Source organism: Scardinius erythrophthalmus, assembly GCF_964197995.2.
Source record: "Scardinius erythrophthalmus genome assembly, chromosome: 23".
NCBI classification, from domain to species: Eukaryota; Metazoa; Chordata; class Actinopteri; order Cypriniformes; family Leuciscidae; genus Scardinius; species Scardinius erythrophthalmus.
This window is the reverse complement of record NC_138243.1, coordinates 8,067,219-8,094,846: the sequence shown is the minus strand read 5'-3', so window position 1 is coordinate 8,094,846 and position 27,628 is coordinate 8,067,219. Positions and strand designations below refer to the sequence as shown.

Genomic DNA, 27,628 nt, shown 5'->3' with positions numbered 1-27,628 from the left:
AGGAAAACTTTTTGACAGCCATGGCAACCACTATTATTTCCTTTCGTCTTACGTTAGGCTAACAATTCAGAGCCCTGCCTATGACTGCATACTACAGATCAACCACACTCTCGTCTAGCTCTTTCAAATCGAGCACATTTATGTGGTTATAAAAAACAAATTCACAATTTTCCCAATTGTAAAGTGGCATAATGCATTAGTGGGAAAATAAAGAGTAATAATCTATCTGCATACTCTAAACTAGGGATGTGTGATTAGTCATAATTGATTTTCGATTTTTATTTTGGCTTCCAACGATTATAAAAAGATAACCAAGGTTATTAACTGACGGAATCTGCCCTATTACCTTAGCTCCTCCCCTGAGTGATCTGTACACAGTCCGCCATATATATCTGTTACATCACCAACTGTGTTCATGTGAACTTTGTGTGTTTTTGACATAACCTTGTGTGTATTTGACAGTTTAAGTGCAATAAGACGTGAAAGACAAATTAGTTTAATACTCATAGGACGTGCCGTCTGACATCCAGTTTTCTGTGCGTGAGCTTCGCATGTGTGCGCTCAGAAAACCATATATCAAAAGGTTAGACTGATAGGTTTTAAAATGCATGCAGATAATAAACTTTCATGAAGATGATACAATGTCACGTGACCACAACAGCGATAGAGATGATAATTGAAACTAAACAGATGTTTTGTTTTTGGCAGAGTGTCCGAGGCACGAGCTATAAAGGCTCCGTCCTCTTCTGGAAAGTGGGGCGTGGAGCAGCAGTTCATTTGCATTTAAAGATACATGCACGAAAACAAGAATATTTTTCCTTCCACTCAAAAATTGGAATTTACAGGAGACGTAATAATTAGTCTGTGGGGTATTTTGAGCTGAAACTTCACAGACAGATTCTGGGGACACCTGAGACTTATATTGCATCTTGTAAAAAGGGGCATAATAGGTCCCCTTTGATGTTAATATTAAGCAAATCCCAGCATGCATTCTTTTAAATGCATCAGGTATTGAAGATTTGCAGTTTGAATGAAATGCTGCTGCATACACCCGTATCCAGGAGGTTTTGGTAATTTACATATAGAAGCACAAACTGAGAGGCAACAAAGAAGAGGGATAATAACATTGTCATAGAACTTTTTAATATGTATTAATTTGAAATAATAAAACATTGTTGAATGCATGAAAAAAATAATGGAAAGTTGGAATATTTCAAAGGAATTTGGGTATTCTCGGGTCAATTCGGTAAAAGCACATTTATTTAAAGTTGGCATGAAACGGAAGTTGCAATAGTCTTTTCTTCCCTATTGTCAAAGTTTTCAAACCCGCTCAGTTCTCAGGATTTCCGATCAAATTGGACCCTTGAAGACCGCTAAAATTTAGATTATACAATCTTGAGCATTACCGACAAAAGAAGCATACTTCAAATCCTCTTTTCACTTACTCCAAAAAGCTGGTGATATAGTCCTTGCTGCAGGTTGACCAGGAGAAGGGGTTGGTGTTGGCTGTGATATGGGCCGCCATCAGCTTGGCTGTCTCGTGACCTTTGGTCCCGCAGGAGTTCCCGATCCCATCGTGGTTCATGCCGAAACTGCGAGACAAGCGTATCATGAGCTTTGATGGATCATGTCAATCACAAGGCCCACCCCACAAACAAGCAACAAGCTTGGGCAGCTCTGAAAGATCAGGAGCGGAGGACATCTCCTTCAGCTAAGCTGTAAAGAGAGGCTTTTTCTGACTCGGTAACAGCTGTGAGAAGAGGACAGATGGGTCAAAGGCCAGGGGCTGTCTGGAGCTCTGGAGGAGGGCGAAAGTTGTAATCACCACCCTGATCCCAGGCTGTCAATCAATAATTACACGTTTGAGCAGACCTCAATTGGACAGTCATCTCTTAATGAACCTGGCCTGCTTTTTCCCTTCCTCCAAGCTGCTTTCATCTGCTCACGGGCCATCGGTGTACAAGACTGCTGAAGCATTCAGCCACATTCCTTGCCGGCAACTCCACAAATACATCATTTGAGCCATGCAAATTTTGTTCCCTTACATATCTGTCTGGATATTGTATGAAAAAGTTAGATCACCTTACAGCAAGACCTCGAAGCTTTCGTTGCCGGCCGGGGTCTATCCAAAATCCAAAATCAGTCTCTAATGCATATAACAACCCCTCTAACACAATTCCTCTGTGTTTTTTTAAGGCGCACATTTATGACATTTCACTCTACTCTCAATATAAATCAGCACAGGAGAAACCTTCCCCACAAGAAGTAGCGGCTATTTTTACAACTGATCCACAACAGAAGCAGACGCAAGACATAATAGAGGAAATTGCAATCTCGCTGAACTTAGCCGAAAAGCTACGTAGACCAATAGATCATGGTTATTTTTCTAAGCTTTCAGGATAGGGTTCATTTGTTCAGACTGTCATTTGCATAAATATGTGTGTGCAGGCAGTACACGCTTTGCATTTTGACTTGAGGAATATACATAATAATGACCACAATAGAACCAATCCAAACACAAATATCCTATGAGAACTGAAAGCGTCATTTTTAAAATACTGAGTCATTTTTCAACCACAAGGACTCTAATAGAGTCTTGATCATCTCTTTAAACATTCAGGGTTGAATTCACTAAACAATTACAGTTGTATCTCAGCTTATTCACTTGCAACCTGCAATCCAGTTCAACCGGATACTGCTATGAAATAAGTGTCAAAATAAGACAAAGAAAAGAAAAACAATCTTTAAAAAAACACTTTACACCCTGAACTCATTTTAATCATTATTTTTTAAAAAAAGTGTTTACATATATTTTTTAAAGTATAAAAAGTATATATATATTTTTACAAATATCATTACATTTATTCATTTATAAATATCAAGAAATGTTTTTCACACCACATGACCCTTTACAGCCTGAATAAACTGTGCCTTGTCATAGAAAGTAAAATTATCTGACATTTTAAGAGATTTGTTGGCTTTGACACAGTCATGAGGGTCTCCATGTATCTGCATGTTTGCACCACATGACCTTCATTTGGCAAATAAAAGTTTTGTTAAATTAATACTTTTCTTTACCAAGAATAAAAACAGAAGATTACATCAAAATACTTTTAAGGTTTTCTTTTAGAAAATGTCATTATTTGAATTAAAACACTGAGTCGTGGTGCTTATGCAGGAAAAATGAGTTTCAATCTGGCTTGCAACATTCTTGTATATAACTCCCAATTATTTCCTCTCCTAGGTTTTTGATTCTATGGATGAAAACGGCAACAACAACAAAAAAAAGACCACACATGTATAAACTCACTGTAAACAAGATGATTTAAGGTTCAATTACTTCGTGAACAATAGAAACAGATGTTTGCCTTAGCAAACACTACTAATTAACAACAATTAACATTACAATGTATGTCTGGCTGATATTACTGTCACAAATGGTCAGCCAGAACACAGAGACAAATAGAAAGAGAAAATATACTTACTTGTGTCCGATCTCATGTGCAATAGTGAAGGCAGAGCCAAGGCCTATATCTTCATTAATACTACAGCTCCTCTCTGGCTCACACATTCCGGCTACGGACGCCAAACCTGGCCACACACACACACACACACACACACACACACACACACACACACACACACACACACACACACACACACACACACACACACACACACACACACACACACACACACACACACACACACACACACACAGAGAGAGAGAGATGAGGTCAGGTCAAGGTGTAGAAGTGCTACACTGAGTCACCACCATAAAATGAGATTCTTCACATTAACCACGAAACCACTGAACCTGAAGCTGGTGAAAAGTTTATGCGAAAGTTTTTTTAAATCACTAGGGGGTGGGTCAACACTGACGGCTAGACGATTAAATAAAAAAACAACTGATGTTGTAGCTGGAAAATGTCTAGACAAGGGGGTTAGATTTATAAATTCTACATCTGGTAACAAGGGACCACCTAGTAATGCAAGCCAGAGCTCAGAATTCAAGAAAACATTTCACTTTGCGCCCCCCAAAAAATATAGATGTTTTTATTATTCAAGGTTTCAAGAGAGAAAGAAATCATTGTTTTCTTAATCCTGTTAAGTTTGTTTTGTTCCAAATGAGATTTAGTTGACAATTTTTGGATATTAGCACAAAACTGACATAAGCTGAAATTTACTACTGACAGTGTTTTGGTCCCCAGCCTACAGGGACTTGGCTTTCTGAGAGGTTTGTACTTTAAGCGTTATGCTGCACTGTCATTTTCCTTGCCATAAATAAACAGGCCTGTTATTTAATGTGTATGGAATGAAGGAAACATTAAATCTACTCTGTTTTTATGTTGTAACTTTTGTAGCAAGCCACCTCAGTGTGGCAGCACTGGCATAGGGCACTTAATCTCATAAAACTTTCAAGCCTTTCTGTCCACTGACTACATACATGATAACTGAAATGTAACATCATAATTGACTGATTTAAAACACTCTCTCCATAGACAGCAACCTGTAAGTCATTCAAACAACATTATGTGAAGTACACTGGAGACTCGACTCACAATTCATTTAAATAGAGGTTTTGGTTAAGATGTTGATAACCTAAACAACATATTACTCTAGTAAACATAGAAACACACACACATGCACACACACACGCACAAACACACGCACACACACATGCACACACAAAAACTAATTTTGGGTAACATAGTCAATTTTAATTAGATTAAGCAATTTTTAATCTGTATAAATTTTAGATATTTAATATTAAAGAATGAATTTGCTGAAAGTATATTTATGAGTTATTTTTTCTCCTTTAATTTTTTTCCACTGTGTTTGTTCTGGGATTGGCTTCACCACAAAAATCTGGCAGCTTAATTATGATGAAAATACTACAAATACTTAAAATAAAAATACTTTTAGTTCACTCACAATTGAATAATGTAGAAATTCTGAGAAATATTGGTCGCTCTTTTCCACGCAAGTGCAATTATTGGGGCTTTCAAGCTTCAAAAAGAATCCAACCACAAAATCATAACAGTAGGCCATACGACTTGTGCACTATATTCCATATTTTTTAAATAATAAGAATGAACTAATTATTATTTTAATTGTCCTAAAGAAGTCTAAATTTAACATCATGTCTTACAAAACACATCAGATGTTTCTTCCTGACATAGAAGAAGATGGAGCAAAGATTGAGTCTTCAAGTCTCAAAGCCAGCTGCTTCTGTTAAGGGGAGGGGGTTCCCTTGAAGCTATGAAGTGGGGAAATGGGCTTTTGCTAAATCCAGGTGTCTCTTAGTTCTTTTTTCCCCCTCTGCCCAGCCTGGGAGAGAAGAACAATTCTCACCAGATTACATCTGTTGGTGATTGGTGAAAAAAAAAAACACAAAACCCTAAAGGTACTGTAGATGTATGGAGGACCATCCAAGATCCATGTAGCCAGCTCCCGCCTCTGATTGGATCAAACATGTGGTGAGTAGTTTATCTTTGCAAACTGAAATCAGCAAGGAGACCTTGATCCTTTAAAGGTAAAAGTGCCTACTTTTGGGGGCTAATAATATTAAATAGGTTCTGCGCAAGAACTAAAAGAACAAGAAGTAAATGTCAATTTTCATTTTTGTGTCACATCCATTGCGAGACAAGTGAGAACCAATGGTGTTTGGGGTCTTAACACGTCTTGACAGGTCTTGAAGTTTGAAAAAGCACAGGGTCATTTCAAATTTGAGAGCCATGTTGGAAAATTATCTGTGAATAACTTAAATTCCGGTCTGTCCCTCATATATGACTATGGATGTTTACCACAAGTTGTATAGACTCATCTTATGATACTTTTGTGCTGCTTTTTTTTCCTTTTTGTGTTATGGCTTGACACAATGTTTTCATTGTATACGGAAAAGTTTAAAACATGTATGCCATGTTCTTCGACATGCATTCTTTGTAATCCTGTTAGTTTCATATGGTTTTAAGTAAAAAAAAAACATTTTCTTCAGTTTAATGAGTAAACAGTAATAACATATTCTTTACACCTTGCAATACATGTAAGTGTACACATTTTAATCATGATATTCAAAAAAGTATGTTTTACAAGTATAATGAATTCATAAACATCATTAGGTATTGTGGAGTTGAACCACATGGCAATTTACAACCTGAACTAACCGTGCCTTAAATAATAATTCACTGTAAAAATTATATGATCAATACGTTATGACATATGTTTTTACATTGCTTTAACTCATCAAAAAAGGTTTGCAATTTCAAAATATTCAACAATTTCAGATTCAACTAATTTTTTAAGTCAGTTTAATGTAATTTAAGATGAAATGGCTTAAACATCCAAGTTGATTGTACTTTATTTAAGACAGCAAATTTTGTACAGTGTTCATAAAAAAGGTCAAATTATGTAATAATTTAACAGTCTTCAGGGTTATTTTTGGTTACACTTTATTTTAAGGTGTCAGTGTTACAGTGTTATAATACATTTAAGTACAGAGTAATGTTAATTAAATACATGTACTTCATATAGGGTCAGGGTAGGATTAGGATTTGGTTGAGGGTTAGTTGCATGTAATTATGCATAATTTACTGTTATTAGTATGGTAAGTACATGTAACATGTAACAAAGACAAGGTAAATAAAGTGTTACCGTATTTTTTATTTATAATAGTGTTTCCTGCAAGTTGGTTGCAACACATGACATTATTGTTTACACCAAGTGGGCTGTTTAAATATCAATAAGCAGGTTTTGTTTCACTTTATGCTTCTCGATAAATATCAAAAATTAAAATCATGCTATATTAAATATGTATTAAAGAAAGAAAGAAAGAAAGAAAGAAAGACACAGAGAAAAGGTGAACAAAAGAAAGTAATAGAGATTTGGAATGGCATGAGGCATTGAATGGCATGAACTACTCCTTTAAAGTTGACAATATAACAAAAGAGTATTGAAAAGGTCTAAACCTGACCTACCGGTGGGCAAAATATTATTAAAGATATTGAATCCTAATATGGGATACCAAGGGAGGCTTGTGACTGTTTGGGAGCCATCGTTCCAACAAAGCACTTCTGGCCTCTTTATCTTCCTTATCCAGAGGCCCAAACAAGAGCGGACATGCAAATCAAAGGCTAATAAGACACCGACTGGAGGCAAGAAGGGTAAAAAAGGAAAGCGATACAGGATATAGAGGGTTAGTGGGCCCAGGCTGACTCGAAAGCTCACTGGTGGGGATTATTTTCCTAAGCCGAGGGTCGCGTTGGTATTATCCCCACTCTGCGATGACCCCCAGAGGGCAACACGTTGACCCGAGATCATGGTGATGCCTCTGGGTGAGTGGGGGGTGTTGAAGTGGAGATGGAGGTGGAGAAAGAGGAGGGGGGGCAGCAAGGAAGCAGAGCAGATGCCAGGGCAATTAAAGGGACCCGGGGAATGTGACGAATGCGGTCAATCTGTCAAACCACCCCTGGAGTCACAATATTACTTCTAAGATATACGGTTCAGCCCTGGAGGAGGCTGGTTCAGATAAGACAAGGCTTTGACAGACCATTTAGGGTGTTTGCTTTTTCCTCAGTTATCCCGACTTCTTTAAACATGTTAATTCTTCTTTTATCATGTTGTTCTCTGTTATATATTGTATAGTCTAATTTTCTTCACTCCTTTTCTTTTTTGGCTTGCACAGGGGAGGGGTAAACACCTCCGTCCCGTAGCAGACAGAAGTGGGAATGTTAGGAAATGAAACAAGAGACAGCGGTGTCTGTAGAGGCAGGCAGGCATTGAGCCATGTTTGAGCTCAACGTGAGCCAAGCAGCTCAATAAAGAGAGGGCAGTGAAGTCTTTCTCAAAACTCACGCAGAATTATTTGTTACACCATTAAAACAAAGCATGTAGCATTTGGCGTTTATTGGTGTATGTTTAAATCGAAGAATATTTGGTTTTAGGATTCATTTCGGGTACTTACCGAGAGTACCGCAGGGTTTGTTCTTATAGGTGCAGATGTCATACCTAAGAGAGAAAAGAAATCAAAAGTGAGGTCTTTAGATGACAGAAATTCATTGGTTCTCCATGCGGTAACTTTTGAAGAAAACATGAATGGTGTTTGCCCGTGCAAAACTTGCTGGCCAGAAAGTTCGAATGGGGTTGCTAAGGTGTTCTGGGTGATATGATTTGACTTGTATGATATTCTGTTCCCGTAGATATGGCCTGGGACACTTCTATGCCAGGAAGTCCACACATTTTTTCGCAAGTATTAGCACAACGCATTTGCCCATTATGCGATTATGGTTCATGTCCGTAACTAGAGATGCACTGATCGAACGGCCAGGGACCGGAAACGGTAAATATTCCACATGATCGGCCCAGACCGATAACCGGTCGGACAGTCTCACGTCTTACCGATTCCGAGCCGGTCCGTTTTGTTGCCATCGGCACAGGCAATAACGTCAGCTGAGCATTCCCCTCACACACCCACCTCCTGTCACTCACTCAGTTTTCAGTTAAACACAGTCAGTTTTGGAACCTAATTAGTTGAGAAAGATAACGCATGTCGTTTAACAGTACATTGGATCCGTGCATAAACTCTTAAAGTGACAGCAGCCTAATAAACCTGTTGCAGTCTGTCATGTTAATCAGAGAACAAAAGACAAAGAAAATCACTCGCTGCTTTTTAAACTAATTTTAACTTAGTTTTGTAACTAAGCAACTGTAACTTTTGTAAGCATTAATCTGTATTTAATTTTTACAATGAAGACTATCCAGTTTTATTTTACATTTGATTACTTTAATTCCTGTAGTATTTCTTTATTTTATATCACAGACACACAAATTATCACAGAAGTACCACGATAAAAGTTTATAGGGCATATAAGAACAACAATGTTAACATCAATGAAACACGGTCATCCGATGCACGCTGCCATGTTTGTTTTCCTCAGGTGGCTGAAAAAATGTCCTTCAAATTTCAAGTTGGTCACACAATGCCACACTGGTCAACAGAAAGCAGCTCGATCTGAAAGTGTCTTCTGTGTTTGCTGTGCTTTATATATCACTACACTAATGACAACAGACAATGGACATTTTTTGCCTGCAAAATTTTGTTGAAATTTCGCTAATGTGACCGCACCTTAATGCCAAATATTCAAAATCTATTTCCCACATTTTACGGACAGCATCCATTATAACTTAACATCTGTTTGTGATTCTTGCCTTAGTTTTCATTTTTGTGTGTGTTGTTGTTGTTGTTTATTTTGTAACCCAAACCCTTTCTTTTCCCCAATGGGACTTGTCATCAGTCGGCTGACGATTTCGACGGCAGGCCTATATGAAAGAATGCCAAATATTTTCTTATTCCCCAAATGGGGCATTTAACACCTCCTGAAAAATATCACAAGCAGTTTGGGCTGCTGAGTCTTGCCAAAGGCAGGCGGCCAGGCTTTGTTTGACATTGTCCTCAGCGCAGAGGAAAGACGCAGTGCCTGATCTGAATCATATTAAACTATCTTAGAAGCTTTGTGTTTTGCGTCAGGGGCTTGGGTTGGGGGCGCAGACGTTATGCACGTATTCAGTCAGACTGGTAGTTGGAAAGTTCCTATCGGCCTTCTATTTTGGTGTCGATCTGAAGATATCCATGTGCTCTGTTTACTGTGGCAGCTGAAAAGGGTCAGAGGAGCCAAAAGATCTTTGAATCTGGAAAATCATACTGGAATATTGCAGCCAAAAAAATAAATAATCAAAACAAGGGTTTCTTTGTGCTCCTTTGCACAGTTTATAAGCAAGTAATACGCTTCTTAAACAAATTATAAATTGTGAAGAAAAAAAAAAGTAACTTACTGTGAGATCCTGATCATGTAAACTTGATTACAATTTCTTAAAGGTCCCATGACATGCTATTTTTTGTAGGCTTTAATATAGGCCTTAGTGGTCCCTAGTACTGTATCTGAAATCTCTTTTCAAAAATTCAGTCTCAGTGCAGAATTATAGCCACTACAAGCCAGTCCCAGAATGAGCTTCCTTCAGACAGGCCGTTTCGGTGTCTGTAGCTTTAAATGTTAATGAGGAGGAGAAAGGCGGCAAGGTGGAGGGTGGGTGTGGCCTTGACCATCTTGCGCAACGGTACCGGTCCGTGCATGTTAACGTTGGATATAGCAATGGCACGAAGACACGCAGTCGTTCAAGCATTTCAGTTTGACCCAGAATCTGATCCGGATGGAGAAGCAACAACTCAGCGGTTCCAGCAGGACATTTCCGAATGGTTAGTTTAAAATATTATGTCTGGATACGGTACTTTATTCGGATGGTTTACAGTTATTATCATGTAGCTAACGCTAACCTACTGTTGCCTTTTCATGAGAGATCTGTAACATCTGTAATTTATCTTATTACAATTACATCATCAAGCTCTGCGATCTTGCAATGCGGATATCGCGCGCGCCGTATAACCAACAGGAAAACGGTTATCCAAATAACAAAGAAGTGTACAACACTCGCGTTACAGTGTGTGTATTCACACACATAAACTGCATAGCTGCATAGCTAATGTGACAGCCACATTCTACGTGTAACAGTCTAGGCAAACATAAACAGTAAAGCAACACACTTATATATCATTAGTTGACTAACTTACTTGTCCGAGGTGTGTAGCTGAGCCAAAGAGAGTGATCCAGACTTTAGTTTCAGACGTTCAGCAAGCCCAGCTCTGTATTAACCCTTCGGTGTTCATTTGTACATCCAATTATTGAGCAATTGTTATGCTTCGCTCGCTCAAAAGCCATGATATCTCTCGTGGACAAACTAAAATCGCGCGCGCGCGTTCCTACTTCCTATCGCATTTTCTCATGGGCGGAAAATATTCTCTGGGCGGGCAAAGCAGAGACAGGGGAGGTAACATTCCTCCTTATAACGTCACAAGGAGGAGATTCAAGATCAGCGCGATTGAGCGTCCATTTTCTCAAAGGCAGAGAAAGATAGCAAAAGCTCGATTTACACCGATTGAAATTTTTAGAAACTTGGGGACCATATACAGGCTAGGGGAACTCATATTAATGTTAAAAAACCTCAGAAAGTGAAAATTTCATGTCATGGGACCTTTAAGAAAATGTGAGTGGTACTTGCCCATGCAAAACATTCTTGCACAAAACTAAGGTGTTGTGAGTGGTTGCCAGGGCGTTGCTATGCAATTACGAAGGTGTTGTGAGTGGCAGTTGCCGTGCTGTGCAGTTGCTAGGTGGTAACTTACTTAGCCAAGTCAAAAGAGCCCACCCATAAGTCTCTATGATAAGTCTGTCCGCTAGCTAGATATTGCTAAGAACCTTTCTTCAGTGTAAATTTATAGTTTTTTTTCTTTTTCATTTATCATTGTAAGTTCCTCAACAAGCTCTGTGATTTGAAATATCATTTATGTCATAATGCTGTGTAATTTCAACTTGTCCCTCTTGAGGAAACTACAATGGAAGTGAATGGAGCCAATTTGTTAGTGTTTCAATAGTAGAGCCACAATAAAATAATGTGCATCTCTTATTAAATATCTTATTAACTTATTAACCTCTTCTGTGTAAAGTTATATTCAATCTTACAACTTACAATCTAACATCTCAACCTATAAAATGACCGTTTAAATTGGCAAGCTTAAATGCACAAGTTTTAACAGAATAATTAATGTAAGTGACTTCATACAATCATAAGCTTCACATTTCTGCATTTAAACCCTCCATAAAATGGCCCTCTTCACTTCCATTGTAAGTGCATGACTGTAAACTTAATTCTCTTTTTTTTTTTTAAGAAAATGAAAAATGAGTCAAAATTTCTATGGTAATCTAACATTATGCCACAAATACGGTCGACTGAACCCAGAATATTCAGTCCTGTACTCAACCCGCTATAACAGTGTTGTAATGGTGGTACATGCCTGATAATAAACTACATAACATTAGCATGACATCAAATTGCTAAAGCTGTATGTATAACCAATACATTATTAAATTATTAAACTCTTATCTGTAAGTTCAAACAAAACAGCATACTAAACATCAGAGTAAATTAGATGGAAGACTAAATGTGTGTGTGTGTGTGTGTGTGTGTGTGTGTGTGTGTGTGTGTGTGTGTGTGTGTGTGTGTGTGTGTGACTGACCCACTGTTTCGCTTGATGTCTAATTGATGTATTGTACTGATAATTCAATAATAAAAAAAAAGCAATGTCATACACAGCATCCACAAGGAATGATGAACAAGGTCTCTGCCTTGAAGACAGGCTTTTAATGTATTAGAAATCCGAGGACAATGCAAATTCAATTTTAGTGGCTCCCTCCTCACCCCACGACTCCCCGAGCAGAGCAAACTCACCAGCATTAGGTACTGTCTCATGAAGCTGGCCTCATTTGGACATCGATTTATTTTGATTTAGTTACTTTAATTTCCCTCAGCTCTTGCAGTGGATCGTGTTCCAAACAAGCAATATTGCATCTCGCCGTCATGCTCCGGCCAAAAGTCTAGGACTGGAAAAACATCGCCGGAGAGGTCAGAATGGACCGTCCGTCAGGATGATGTGGTCTTTATCCGGCTAATATTTCTTCCTCATGCACCCGCAAGCGGTACTGCAGCAAATGTGGCAAATTACAAACTACTGGAACTTTAGGAAACTTTGTAAACTATGGAAATGAACATGTTTAGTAATTAACTATAAAACTATAATTCTCTTGTAAACTTCATACAAGCTACAAACTTCATAAATGACCAAACTACATAGTGAATATGACAAAGTGCGCTATACGAGGAATGTTGTATGTTGCTGCAATTGTGAAAGTTGCAACTAAAATTGTTGCAAAAGTCATAAAGTTTACAACGTTTGAAATTGTGACAGTTTGCGACATTTATTAAAATTGTAATAGCTACAATAGTTTAGAGATTTACTATAAATAGGATCCTTGCATTTATTAGCAAACTTTTTAAAAGTGTGATAGTTACGGTAATACTAAAATTAAGATAATTTTAAAGCCCCCCTGTGGTGAAAATCAAGCTTTTAAAGTTGTTTATATGTCTATGTAATGTTTTTAATATGCTTTAAGCCAAACTATGTACAAATTCATCAGTCAACACCATTGCTGAGTATTTTCTCCTTAAAACTGCAGTGAACCAAAGACAGTCTCAAAAACACGGTTTGAAATCGCTGGTGTTTCTGACGTCACAAACTACTTTGTAACCAATCAGGGGTGCGTTTCCCGAACAACGACGTAACTCGCCGCTTAACTACCATAGTGCGATGCATTGTTGAAGAAATCAACTAGCTAGTCACGACTGTTTCCCGAAACCATATTGTCGCAAATTGGTCGTTCAACCACGTTGGTTAATGATGTCACGCACGTGGTGAATAACTTATTTTAATGAAACTGTTTGTGTAATGAGTTCGAATTAATGCTAGATGTTTTGATATAAATTACAGACATGGCATTTGAGGACTATTTCTCATTTTTCTCAGTTATTTTGCTTTATTTCCAGGTTCAATCATAGGATCGTTCTTACATAGCAGAGCACGTTCGCACATACGCAGTCTTCAAAAACAGTGCTTTAAATCTCTTGACAAACTAAAAGACGTAAATGACATTTTTGTGTATTTTAAATTAAAGACACAGGTTGTACTGAATGTCAGCTTGCTTATTTGGCTAAGGATTTATTAAGTCCACATGCCATGCAAACTAGAAACTATGCTTCTAAACACAGGTCGAGAGCTGTCGTTCCAACCACACAACTTTGCGATGCTGTTTGCGAATGTTCATTGGAACGATAGTTTCGGGAAACACCGACTCGTTGAACTATGATGATAACGATGGAACTTGCGAACATAGTTGGCCAACGATGCTTTTGGGAAACGCAACCCTGGTCAACATGTGATCGTCTACTAAATGTCTACTGATGTCTACTAAATGAGGCAAGGGTGTAGAGTTACATTCAAGCTATTTTAAGGCATGAAGACTTTTTTTTTTCTAAGGAAACCTTTTAATTTTGATGAGTTTAAGGGATAAAATTGACTACAGCGGGACTTTAACAACTTACAGAGTTACAAAAAATTGCGATAGTTGCAGCAGTTTACAAAGTTTACTTGAAATATGATATTGTGGTTGTTTACATACAGTGATATTTTAGTTAAATATAGTACATTTCATAAACTATTGTAACAATCACAATCATAAACTACAGCAGCATAAACTACCACAATTTTAATAAACTTTATAAACTATTGCAACTTTTCTGTTACGGGTCTGGTTACAGCAATGAGGAAACAGGATCTATATGCAGCAGTCTTTATTAATCATAAACTCAAACTTACAGAAATACTCGAGATACTAGGAAATCTCTCACACGGTACAGAACAACCAGGCCAATACAAAATACAAAACACAGGGCTTAAATACACAGGGACCTAATCAAAGAAACCAGACACAGCTGACAAGGCTAATGAGACAATGACTGATTAAGTCATGGCAAACCATGGCAACTAAGGAGTGGCGGGAAAAGAACAAATGAACACAGGAAGTCCAAACACAAACAGAACATGTAACATTTTGAAATTGTAGTGAACATTGAACAGTAAGTTGCAACTATAATCTTTTTAGTAAAATTCATAAACTATTGTTGCATGACTAGTTAGAACTATAGTAAGCTAGTGTTCCAAGAACACAAGTTGTGATGCTGACTTTAACCAAACATAAACAAATAATCCAAACTGGCTAGAGAGCTAATGAGTAGAGTCATTACGTTGTATGGTATCCTGTGTTTACTTTAACAGGCTTTCGAGGGAACATCACTCTGATTGTTAAGCTCTCCTCCAGGCTATTATTAGTCATATATGAATTCACCCCATATAAATGTCTCCAAATGAAGCTCTGCTATAGTCATAAAATCACATCGCTGCAGGGGTTCTCAATAATAAACTGACCACACAAGTGAATCAGCACATTAGCCTTTGCGTAAATAAGGCTCATAAATCAGATTTGTTTTTCAAATCCATTCTAGGACTGACTACACTGTCCTTTTACAGCTAATGAAATCTGATCTGTTCATTCATACAGTGTAGTTGATGACCGGTGCATGTCAAATGTTATTCTAATAGAACAGTAGCTGACACTGTCTATCATGACACTTCGCTCATATGCATATTTATGCATATAACGGTATGCAGCTGGGTCCAAAAATCACTGACTCAGTCACTCATTCACTATGTAACTACAAGTTAATCTCACATAATCCACAACAGCAAGAATGTAGAGTGATGAAAACATACTTTATTTTAAATAAATAAATGTATTTCTTTAAAGAACTCCAATTTGAACATTCAGACAGACAGATTGCAAACCACATATCAATGTGGTCTGGATCGAGTTTGTAAACAAGTGTTTTTTCTGTTCAGACTAGAAAAAACTAAATAGACTGGAGTTGGAGACAACAAAAAATCTGCATGTCTATATGGGCTAATAAACATTCTCGGCTTTGGATTTAATAGCTATTCACTGTTTCACTTCAACTATTGTTCATTTTCTTGAGTAAAGCCTCAAATAATCAGAACAGACCTCATAAAACAATAGCTGTAGATCCAAAGAATACAATATGAACTTTGGAGTCATTTATATTTAACTGAAGTATGAAATGTCAATTCCTCCACCACATGTAGTATAAGACAACACAAGCCTTTTTTTTCTAAAAGAAAACCTCTGACTAAAGTTTAAAGCTGCACTTAATTCAGAACGAAATCCATTTATAGCGGCGAACCAGTAGCATTTGTTTGCCAGACTCAAAACCAGTCTGCCAGAAATTATCAGGACAACGGCTAGTTGTTTACCGCCCGGCTTACTTTGGCAGATTTCTGTCTGTTCAGAAGAATAAACCTAAAACGAAACTTTCTGTAGACTAGCGTCAGACACACCGCCTGTTTCAGTCAATTCAAAAAGGTGTTTGGCCTCTACGTGTTTAGCAAAACACTACGAAGTTAAACAAATTATATGTATAAATAGAAATATCCAATAACCTCTGCTCAAGGAGTGACGTCTACAGTATCAGCTGACAGCGTCAAGGCTCACACCTGTCCAAACCACATAGTCATGCACCAGTGAACAGCAATTAACAATGACATTAATAACCAGTTTAGTCTCAGTTGTAAATGACCCACCCAATATATGTTTCCAGTACAAACTGTCAAACTTGAATGCCAACATGTCAGCTAGCCATAAAACAAGCCTTTCTTCTCTAATTTGAGCTAAATTGAGAAAGTTAGTAAAAAATGTTAAAATCGCAGAGCTGTCTGCCATTTAACAGATTCATCGCCCACAAACTAATCACTGAAACAAACTACTGTAAGGCGTTTTTGGCTTCTGGATAAACATAATGAATTTAACAACATAGGCTGACTCAAAGGAAAATCCATAGAGGAAGTAAAAAAGACAACCTCCAGTCAACAAAGTCAGTAAAAACAATTTTCAATGAGACGTTAACATGTTTTGTTGGCTGGGGTTTGTGGAAACAACTGTAATGACAATTTAGTTCTTAAATGGGACCTACAATTATGCCCTTTTACAAAGTCTTTGTTTTTGGGCTCTACTAGAATAGATTTTCATGCTTGACTGTTCAAAAAACCTTTATTTTTCACATATTCTCCATTGTTGCAGCACCTCCCTTCCCAGTCTGTCAGTAAGGCTCAGTTTAGTTCCTGTTTCTATGAAGCCCCTCCTCTGAAAAGCACAATGTGCTCTGATTGGCCGGCTGGATCAGTGTGTTGTGATTGGTCATCTGCTACAAGTATGTTCGGGAAAATCCACACCCCTTACCATAATCACAAGTTTCAACACACTACTAACTCAACCAGGCCTCCTCCCTTTAATTTTTCATATGCTGTGGGTGGGAATAATTTAAATGAGTTAATATTGTGACGTGTTCTGGAAGAAAACTCAAGACTACAATGAGGCGTTTCAGGGAGTTCAGAAACAGTGACACTGATATAGAGAATAACTGGCTTTGGAGAGACTTTGTGCTTTATAACTCTGCAGAGCTTTTTCATGCTCAAACAGCAACATTACACACATTCGACGGACATTGAAAATGTAAAAAAGCATAATAGGTCTTCATCAACTTGTTCTGCTTCAGCAAAATACTAAAATCAGGCTGAATATCAAATGTAATGATTTTACCATGTGAAGTATGAAAGTGAAGTATTTGCACTTTCATTAGACAAATAACGTAGTAAAATTCTTTAGGATATACAAACCTAATCTATCAAATATTGGCTAAATGAACGTTTGTCATCAAACATGATTTTAAACAGATGAAGTGTTGGTGTCTTCCATCTGGGCCCTGGAAGAACATTCCTTTCAAACAAACATAGGCCTAACCATATTCCCAACCCCAATCATTAACTACCCCGAATAGTAACCGACCTTGTAATGAGAACAGCATTGTCGTGATGGGCAATCCCATTCTCTGGGATACTGTTTCCATCCCCCTGATGAGAAAGAATGGATTTCTGCCATTTACAGAAGCTGTCTAGAGATTTGTCTGCATGGTGGTTTATCTCCAAGTTGAGCTGCAACATAGAACACCAATGTAACATATCACACTTTGTTTAAGACGACACAATCTGACCCACTGCATTTTGAAATGAAGTCACAATATAACAAAGGATGCTTCAGTTTGCTGAGTTGTTATTTTATATAATATATTATATATATATATATATTATTTGGCTGGTACAATGTGAATTGTAGCTCTAATGACATCATCTTTGTGGTAGTTGGATCTTTTGGTTGGTTTCCCAGTCTGAGAAGAGTTATTTGACTCTTCCGAGAACAAAAAAAACAAAACAAAAAAACATAGTCAAACGCCCTGGCTCTTTCATTAAAGATATTAATGCAAAATCTTTTACAAAGTTTCCCTGTGGGACAATGTCTAGGCATATCTGTTCGAATAACTTTTATGTTTAAAAGTGGTCTGACGATTCATGATTCCATCTGTCTTGTTCAGGCCAATAAAACAGAAGACTACTGTGAGGTGTGTTTCTAAGCTTCTAAAAATACTCTGAGCTCACACTCATTTAATGCTAATGCAGACAAAAGACAAGAACAAGGAATAGTAATGCATGTGCGTGAGACTAGGGAGAAAATGTCACCTAACCTAGTCTTGGGAAGTGCTGCTGAAAAACAATGACCTTTTGCAAAACCAAAATGCAGCTGGAAACTGTTTAAATGGTTTGTTTTTGCAGAACAATGCAAAAAAAGTTAAAGGGATGTTTCACCCCAAAAATTTAAATTTGGTCATCCTCATGTTATTCCAAACCTGTATGACTTTCGTTTTTCTGAAAATAAAATACACAAAAATGAAAATTGTATTGTCGTTTTTTGTCCATACAATGAAAGTCAATGGGGTCCAAAACAACATTAGACCCCATTGATTTTCAGGCAGATGAATGTTCTTCAAAATATCATATTTTGTATTCCAAAAAAGAAAGTAAGTCATACAGGTTTGGAACAAAATGAGGTTGAGTAAACACTGACAGATTTGACATTTTGGGTGAACTATCCCTTTAAGACTTCTGAATCACATTAGCATTAAAACTTCTCCATCACATTAAAAACACTGACCTGATCTTCTGTCAGAACAATCAGTCGGGTTACAATAATGTTCACAACGTTTCCAAGACTGGCATCACGGTAAAGTTTGGCAACCTGACCTCCAGAAAAGAAGAAAAGACACAAAGTCAGCCAAATGCTGTTCGAGTTCTTCCGATGTTCCCTTAAAAAGGCGTTTGAACACGCATTTAAGACAAACACGCATGAGAAAAGCAGGACCAAACTTACAATATTCATTACGGACAGGATGTAGTGCTCGATGTCTTTGCGACCATGGTAGCCAACCATCATTTTGTCCGCCACCACTAGGGTCTCCACAAAGCGCTCAGAACTGACGGACCGGCGCTGGCGATGGCCACCCGTCGAGCTGTCACTGCCCGGGACTGTGTACGGTGGGTTCTCTTCAGGGTTGGTATCGTAGCAGGGTGTCCTGCTTATTGTGAGGTCTGGAGAAAACAAATATGACTCTCATTTTCATAAAAAAATTATTCATTAGCAGTTCAGTTGTTAGTAAAAATGAGGTTCAGCTGAACTTTAGAGTAGATCTTCACTCAACGAGGCTGTTTGCAGAGATTTCCAGCCAAAACCTGAACCACTGACCATCATTTCCTAAACTGCTATCAATAGCTGTTTATGTCACAATGTGGCCAAATGGAGGTTTACCAACCTGAAACACCACAGCTGAACTCCTCGCTTGGCTCTTGTGGAGAGGGAATGGAAGTCTTTTTATAAATAACATGTGGTTGTCCTTCGTGGTTGACATCACTGAAATTTCTGGATATATTTTTTAATGGCTCTATTAAATATTGCTCGTCCTCTGTGGTTATGACACCATGCTTGATAAGAAAAGAGAAAATGATAGGTTACACCAAAAGCACACAGGAAAATCTGTTCATTGACAAGATTTGAAATATTCCATCTGCAATGTCACAGACAAGGTTGTAAAAAAAAAAGCATTTTAATGGCTGCATCACATGCTTATCATCTATACAAATAGTCTCTTTAGATTATACCAGAACGTAGATAATTATAACTCGTATTATTTCAAGTGATTTCATATCATTCAGCATTGCAAGCAAATGCAAAAACATGCCACAATACAAATCAACGAGATAAATCACTCAAAACCACCAATTACATAAAGAACAACACCGTAATTACCTGGACTCGAACCAAAGCACACAGATCTGCGCCCTTGATCACCCCCAATTTAACATAAATTCAAAAAGTGCCTCAGAAATGTGTTTATAGAAAAAGAAGAAGAAAAAAAGCTCTGGCATGTTCTCCAAGTCTGTAAAACTCCACAATGAGACCAATTAAATCTTTACAAAGAAATAGCAAACTCTGCACACGCAAAACAAAAGCACAGTTGATATAAGCCGTATGCTGTGTGATGCACGGCGAAAACTGCTGAGGCATTCAAAGGATTGTTTTTCCATTTTTGGTTTCAATAAAATGACTGAGGCAATGCAGAGATCTCGATTTATTAAGTCAAGTGAGCCAGTACTTTTGGCTGCAACAATAATAATTTAACATCTTAGCATCATTGCAACTGTCTCGTTCTCCATTCTAACTAAAGGGGAATTATGGGGGAAAAGCTAATATTACGAACCTGATAAAGCACAGATGATTGGAATTTCTCAAGGACTACAAGCTAAAACTTTTGTGGATGATTTAATGAAGTGGAACATTAAGTTTGCTTTTACTTTCAGAATGGGTTTTGATCCCAGCCATTGGGAAAGATCAAACTTACATGAGATCAGTTGTGATGCATGATATTAGATTAATTAACTAGTTGTGGTCATATAGGACTCTTTTATGTGGCCAAAAACGTGAAATGGAAAGATGGATGGCTGGTATGTCTTAAAACAATCACTAAACTCTATTGACAGCAGATGTGAATGAACATCATGTTTACAAGTGACTTACAACGGAAGTCTATGGGGCAAGACAATAGACCAGAATAAATGTTAAAATATACACGATTTTGAAAGTTTGTCTACAGACAAAACAAAAGTGTTAGCATAAGACTAGTGCAGAAGTTTTAACCTTTACAAACACAGGGAACTCAGCCAACAGACCACCAATAAAAAAGGAAAAAGAAAGGAAGATTTAACAGCACATCTCTCGGCAATGTCTTTTCTCATAGGCTTTCATATGTGTGCATTACTGTGAACACTTTTTGCTTGTTTTTACTTGTTAGCCTGTTTGCGTCAGCAGATAGCCAATGCTGGTAGATGCTGTAACTACATCATTCTGTTTGCAAATTCTATAGAGCCTAAACGCAGTAACTACACCAACGCTGATTGTGAGAAAAATAGCTTTTTTATATTTTTGATTCCTCGCAAACTAAGTGTAAATGAGCCAAAACAGTCCGTCACAGGAAAGATCATAATCTAAGAGGCCCGATTTTGGTCAATAATTCCTTTCTGACAAAATGTGCTTTGCTTTTGCAAGTCAATTTAGCAGACGTTTAACCAGTACCCATTTTTTGGTCTCTTAAAGGAAGATTAGGCAATGTAGGAAAGGCTAGCAATAGCCAGCTAGCTTTAAGATGCATGAGATGTATGAGATCACACCCTCCCTTCAGAGCGTCTCCAAAGCCACGCCTCCTTCAAAACACATGAACGAACATAGCAGCGTCTGCAAAGCCTCACGAGACGAGAGACAGTGTTAAATTACCTCATGTCTCAAAGCACATAACATTACAATAATGAATGTAAACATCTTAGATCTCTGATGTGTACCATCTGACTGCTGCAGATTTATTTCGGCATTGGTAGTGTTGATATAGAAACGCATAAATCTGAGTCTGAGGACATGAACAGCTCCGGGTAGAACGTCAAGGGTTGCCATCTTGTAATTACGGTTATGACATGGCGTGAACCCAGCATAAGCTCATCGTTTTGGTTCAGGAAGAACTATAAATGCGACTGCTGTTCGTTTGCGGCACTCTGTGACTGACGTTTGTCTACAACTCTGCACAGCCTTATTGAACGCGCTGATGACGTGTGAATGGAAATACATTGGACCAACATTTTTTGGTCCTGAGACTTCCACAGAATACGTATGTAATTTCTTTTATATTTAGGATGTGAAGAGTTTCAACCAGTATAATGAAAAGTCTTTAAAAAATAGCCTACCCTACCTTTAAAGCGTAAAACCGACTTTTATTTTTCAATTTCTACGTCAGATTAGTTACTCCTGAAAGCCTCTGCTTGTTCTTTAGTAGTCAAAAGCTATAAGTGATTTGCCCACAAAATTGGACCAAAACCGAATGCCCATGAGCAGCAAACATGTCAGATGCTTCCCGGGGGTCGTGTGGCAGCCAAACCACTGCCATTGAGATGTTTTTAGCAAACTAAGGAACAGAAAATTATTTGCTGTGGTACTCAACCCTAGGTCAACAAATGCTGCCGAGAGATCCTGAGGTGTATTGAAACTTGTTTAAATCTTTTTTTTTTTTTTTTATCTCTTGTGATATCCAACTCAGGGGTTCAGGTAAAACTCTCTACAGGCTTGGCTAAGTACTGATCTCCTGAAACTATAGGTCTGCAGAGTGGTTTAGGGAGAAGGTTTTGTGTTTGCACGCAGACACAGTGACTGCAGGAAATGCCTCAGGACCAGCAGAGCCACTCTAAATTCTCATAGATTTATGCGAGGGTGCTGCTGATACCAGGGTGGAATCCAATATCGAGGCCTGTCCTCCCACATGAACACACCAGTTTAAGGTAATTGCACAGGGCCGGCTCGCTTGGGAATTTTCCCCTCAGTCTCTTGTCAAGTTTAAGACACAACATGCACAAATATCTAAGTTCCAATGTTGGGGAAGCTACTTTAAAACTGAAGCCTGCCAAGATACAAGCTACTCATAATTTAAAGTATTTAAACTACAGTCAAGCTACCATTTTGGAAAAGCAGATAAAGGTAACTGCGTTAAGGTAGCCGTGTTAAAGCTAAAGTTCACATTTTATTCATGTTATTCCAAACCTATATGACTTTCTTTGGAAAAAGATGATCTTTTTAAAAATGTCTGAATGTTTTTTATTTGTCCATACAATGGAGGTCAATGGGGTTCAATATGAGAGTCAGCTAATTTCACTGTAGACTCATGTAGACTCAATAAATGACACAATGAATTAATCATTTTCTTTTTGAAGTGACCATTCAGAATCCCAATTTATTTATTTTTTTGCCTCTTTTTATTTTTTTATTGCCTGTCTTTTTATTATCTTTATTATTATAACATGCTAAGCTGTTAAGCTGTGTAGCATTAAAAGTATTTTAGTTTCCTACAGAAGTTAGTTGTTGGGGCAATTTGAAATGTCACACTAGTTTATATTAGTCAGAGCCATGATCTAACATTTTAATAATCACATCGCATCACAGGAAGCCACGTTTCACAGCAACCGTGTAGAGTGTGGTTTAGTCAGGCGACGTCAAAGTCCCCTCCAGGTGAAATGCTCAGCGTGAGATAGGAATCAGCTGGCAACGGGCTTGCAGGTGCAAAAGGGATTCAAGCCCAATGCAGAGAGACAGCTAAGCTAATATTTTGCTGTCACTCAGCAGTCACTTTAACAGTGAGCAGAAGCAGCCGTGTACACAGAGACAGGGACATAGATAAGAAATCTGGCAGCAACACAGACATCGTGCTTTAAGCTCTCTCTCTCTCTTGTGTTAGTCAAACATGAGGCATGAGTTTCTTGAAGCTGCCTAAGCTTTATTAATGTGATATAGACACGCTGACTCACTTTGGACGCTGGCCTGAAGCTCTGGAGTTAAACTGCTGAGCAAGACATTGACAGGGACAATGAACTACATTTTTCAATGTTAAAATCCTGTCTCCTATCTGAGCTTAATAGGCTTAATAGACAACAAAGAAGCCATTTGTAGGTTGATCCCCAAGAAAGGGAATCAGCTTCCCTGTATAGCAACTGAACCAATGCCGTGAGGGTTGGGCGGGATTATCGATTTGTCCAACAAACAGCAGAGTGTTCAGGAAACCTGGTTGACAACAACCTTTACTTTTGCAGAAATTACACACTTCGGCTATAACTATATTTTTGCTACGCAGTTATTAAGGTATTCTGAGTCGGTGTAATGCGGTTACTTTTTCTAGGTGTTCTGAGTGCAAAATAAAGCATTTTTGTCAGATGAAGCTCATAAGTTCGATCACTAAAAGTAATAGCACATATTCTCGTGGGTTTAAAAATAACCATTCACAGTAAGGACAGCATATCAGTCACATCAAAAAAAGGCTAAGTCAGCAAATATGGGGCCCTTTGAGGAAGTAAACACTTCAGCTGAAGATCTTTAGATATGTGGGCAATAAAATGCAATGCATATTCCACATGTCATTGGCCAGCATGCTTTCATATCCCTGTGTGAATGTACAATTTCCAATCTGTTCTTTTATGCAGAAAACAGTGTGCCTTTTCCTGAGGTATTTTGGAGAAAAACAGCATACTTACCTTCTCATACAGCCAAAAGCATGAAGATTTTCAAAATCTGCTGTACTCACCAAGCCTTTGCAGTTGCTCAATGCCACTTTTGTAGTGCTATATTGATCCAGTAGATATCCAACATAGTGGCAGTTATCGACCACTGAATGCTGCCAGTCTAGTCCGTCTTTGCCCCAGTACTCTACTGTGAAATGTTTAGAAACCAGATTGGGGTTGAGAGTCAGATTCAGGTGAAAGTGCTTGCCGTAGGCGGAGAGTTTGTAAAAAAGCCTGGTCTCAGTGTGGTCCAGCTCAGCCTGGTCCAGTCCACGTCTCCGCCGACCGGGCCTGTAATGCTTCACAGTGTAACTCATGAACTGGCCCCTCTCATCCACCCGCACTGGGACTGTCAGCTGATAGTGCTCCAGCGTGGACAGGAATTCCGCTTTTGGTTTTGGGTAATAAAGTGAAGCAGATAACAGTGAGCAAAACAAAGTAGGGTAATCATGGGAAACCAAAAATCAACAAGCAATTTCAGCACTGTAAGTGGCGCGTGTGTTCAGAGGAAGGTTTAATTGCTCAGAGGTTGATCTACCACAGCTTCTGTGAGTTTCTAAGTGTAGTTTCTGATGTTTCTCCTACAAATCCTCTAGAGCAGTGTTTCTCAACTGCTAAGTGGGTCGCAAGACCGTTTTGGGTGGGTCGTCAAGTGTGTAGTCAAAGAACCAACAACAAACCGTACTTTTATTTTGAAAGGTGTGCGTGAATGCTGTTGACTCTTCTGCAAAGGCTTCGATTTTCTGTCAGACGGAACACGGTTTTCCATTTGACTGTGCTACTGTTCCATTGTTCCGCACTAGGCGGGGGCGTTTGCCCGTTGTGCTCGTGTCTTTTGCAGTGTCTCGTGCATGACACGGTGTACTCAAAACAAGGTGCTCAAGTTAAGAAAAAAGTTCAACCTTAGAGGTCCACTGAAGTGCATTGGAACGCGCAGCTTTGCATGATGCGTTGACGCAATTTCCACTGAAACAGGAAGCTAAGGCGGGACATATTGAATGGCTCCTCCCCCTTTTAAAATAGCCAGTAGCATTTAGTTTACCTCCCAGACTGCAAGTCGTACTTGACAGCACCATGGAAGCGAATCCGAGCGCTGATGATACGTTGGATTCAGGTGTGAATAAATTCTAGCCATTTCATTCTTAACCAACATACAGTTGGAAAACGGAATAAAACTTGAACATTTGAGCAAACGAACACACATCTCCAACCCATATTGCTCCGTGACGTGTCAACGGTTGCTTTGGCCAGGTGGTATTTATAATATAGGGGGCGGAGCTTTAGATTCTCGAGAGCATTTGATTGGACAGAAGATGTGACGAGAAGCTGAAGTCCACAATGATGTCATAAAAATCTGTGATCCATTTTAGCGGAAGTGAGAGACTGTAGGTTTTGAATGCTTATATCTCCTAAATGCAAATTCTGTCATTGTTTTAGAACACACCAGCTTATGCATAACCTTAAGGCTAACATATTCATATTAAAAGCTAAAAAACTAACATTTTGATTTCAGGGGGCCTTTAAAAAAAAGTCTCTAGACCTTGCAGGTTCTTTTCCGTTCCACTGACCGGCTTCTTGCATTGTCCTGTTTTACTATCTGAAATATGTCAGTGTCTGTATTCTAATGTTATTTTTGTAACTTGTCAGGGCCAATTCACACAGAATGAGTTTTTGCGGTCAAAATTAACAGCATACATTGTCAACTACCAAAATGACCAAAAAGTACCAATTAATTACGTAAGTGGTACATCGTTTGTAAGCTGGGAAGGATTTGTATCCAGGTATGTGCTAAAAAATTGGGTCGTGCCATAATGGCCATGGGAAAATGTGGATCCCAAGGCCAAACCAGTTGAGAACCACTGCTTTAGAGAAATAAAAATAGACATAAATGAATGTGGATATTATAGCTAAAGTCATTTGGTCTTTGAAGAATTTGATGAGAAATGTCTGAATCTCTGAAATTTGATTGCAGACATCTCTTTAATGTCTCAGTTGTTTCTCCTTCACAGCAGTGATATTCAAAGAGACCAAATGGAGACTTTTGTATTTAGATTTCTCTCCCAGTAATCTCACATGTGTCTCGTTTCACATGTCGCCTCTTGTCATTTCAGAGTAGAACAACATTGTCTCAAACTAGGGTAAGATTTGATTAGCTGAAAGTCAGATGTCTCAACTCGTTTTTCATGACATTTCTCTAAAACCTGGTTTCATAGATGGGGTTTAGATTAAGCCAGGATTAAGCCTTAGTTTAATTAGGACATTAAAAAAAAGAGGACATTTAAGTAGCTTTTATAAACATTAAAAACATTACTGGTGTGCATCTTAAGACAAAACCATGGCATTGACATATTTTAAGATATATCAGTGCAAGTTGCTTTCAGTTAAAACAGCTCAAACATGCATTTTAGTCTCAAACTAGGCTTAAGACTTGTCTGTGAAACCGGGAGTAAATGTTTTTCAGGAGCAACACCTGAGATAAAGGTGTTAAGGTGCTAGTTACATCTCCTGATGCTATGCAAGAGCAATACAATTTCCCTCTGGTCTGGCAAATCTGAGCACAGTTTGAGACATTGTTGAGATATCTTTTGATACTCGAGAAGAATAGTGAGATTACTGAGGGGTTTACCCCAAATGGATTACTCCATTTGCTTTCTATTTTGTCTCACTGATGTCTAAGAGAAACAAATGACATATTAAAGAGATATTTTACTAATCTGTTCATATAATAAAGAAATAAATTAGATCTTTTTAATGTCTTATGTGTTTCTACTAGGCATCTCGGCTTCTCTGATTTTTCTCCTGCAGAGTTTTTGGGGAGATCTCAAAAATGTCTCAAAATGAACTCAAATATTGCTCATGAACTTCTTCAAAGATCAAATCATCTGAGTTATTCTACCCACACGTTTGCTGTATGTCAATGATGGTCTCATTTCTCTTCAGGAAGTTTAGGAGAATCACCTGAGACAAGCTTGATACTTTCCATGAAACATAAGTGAGCAATAAAAGTTTCCTCTGGGTAGAGCTTAAAGTATCCTAATGACATCATTGTAAGCAGAAATGAGTTATGGCTTGTCTGGTGAATTTTCAGAGCTGGTATGATATCAGCTGTTACAGCTACAGTCATCACTTTCTGTTAAACTTACCTTGAGAGTTGTATGAAAGGATCTGAGCTTCAGCAGCGACCAAGACCAGGCTAAATATCCAAGTCAGCGTCTTCCAAAAAAGTTCCATAATTTAGGGAAGATCTGACATGGGTGTGGGGGTAGGGGGGTCAGGGCAGGCTACAAGTGGATTAAAGCGATATAATCAATCCAGCTTCGCACCATAACATATCCGTGACAAGCATCCTCGACACATTCGAATCTCAGTTCACACTTAATCCCAGGTTTAAAAGTCTTCCTAAAGGTGAAGTCTCTAGGAAGGACTTGTGCCTGCACTTTTGTCAGCCATGAGCAGGGCAAGAGTCCATAAGAACTCTCTTCATGTTATTCCAGAGCAGCAGATCTATATTAGGAGCTTGTCCCG

General features: G+C 38.3%; 1 protein-coding gene across 1 annotated transcript in view; it reads right to left on the bottom strand.

The window, feature by feature from the left end:
• adamts6 (ADAM metallopeptidase with thrombospondin type 1 motif, 6) overlaps positions 1 to 27,353 on the bottom strand; it is an 84,369-nt gene extending 57,016 nt beyond the window's left edge. The window contains exons 1-9 of the mRNA XM_081354503.1: positions 27,247 to 27,353; positions 24,127 to 24,491; positions 19,273 to 19,441; positions 18,834 to 19,051; positions 18,618 to 18,701; positions 17,418 to 17,563; positions 7,964 to 8,007; positions 3,486 to 3,591; positions 1,446 to 1,592 (exon numbers count right to left, since the gene is read on the bottom strand). Of these exons, the coding sequence (XP_081210629.1) occupies positions 1,446 to 1,592; positions 3,486 to 3,591; positions 7,964 to 8,007; positions 17,418 to 17,563; positions 18,618 to 18,701; positions 18,834 to 19,051; positions 19,273 to 19,441; positions 24,127 to 24,491; positions 27,247 to 27,334 (1,367 nt within the window). The 5' untranslated portion in view covers positions 27,335 to 27,353. The remainder of the gene's footprint in view (positions 1 to 1,445; positions 1,593 to 3,485; positions 3,592 to 7,963; positions 8,008 to 17,417; positions 17,564 to 18,617; positions 18,702 to 18,833; positions 19,052 to 19,272; positions 19,442 to 24,126; positions 24,492 to 27,246) is intronic.
• Between the last annotated feature and the right edge of the window lie 275 nt (positions 27,354 to 27,628).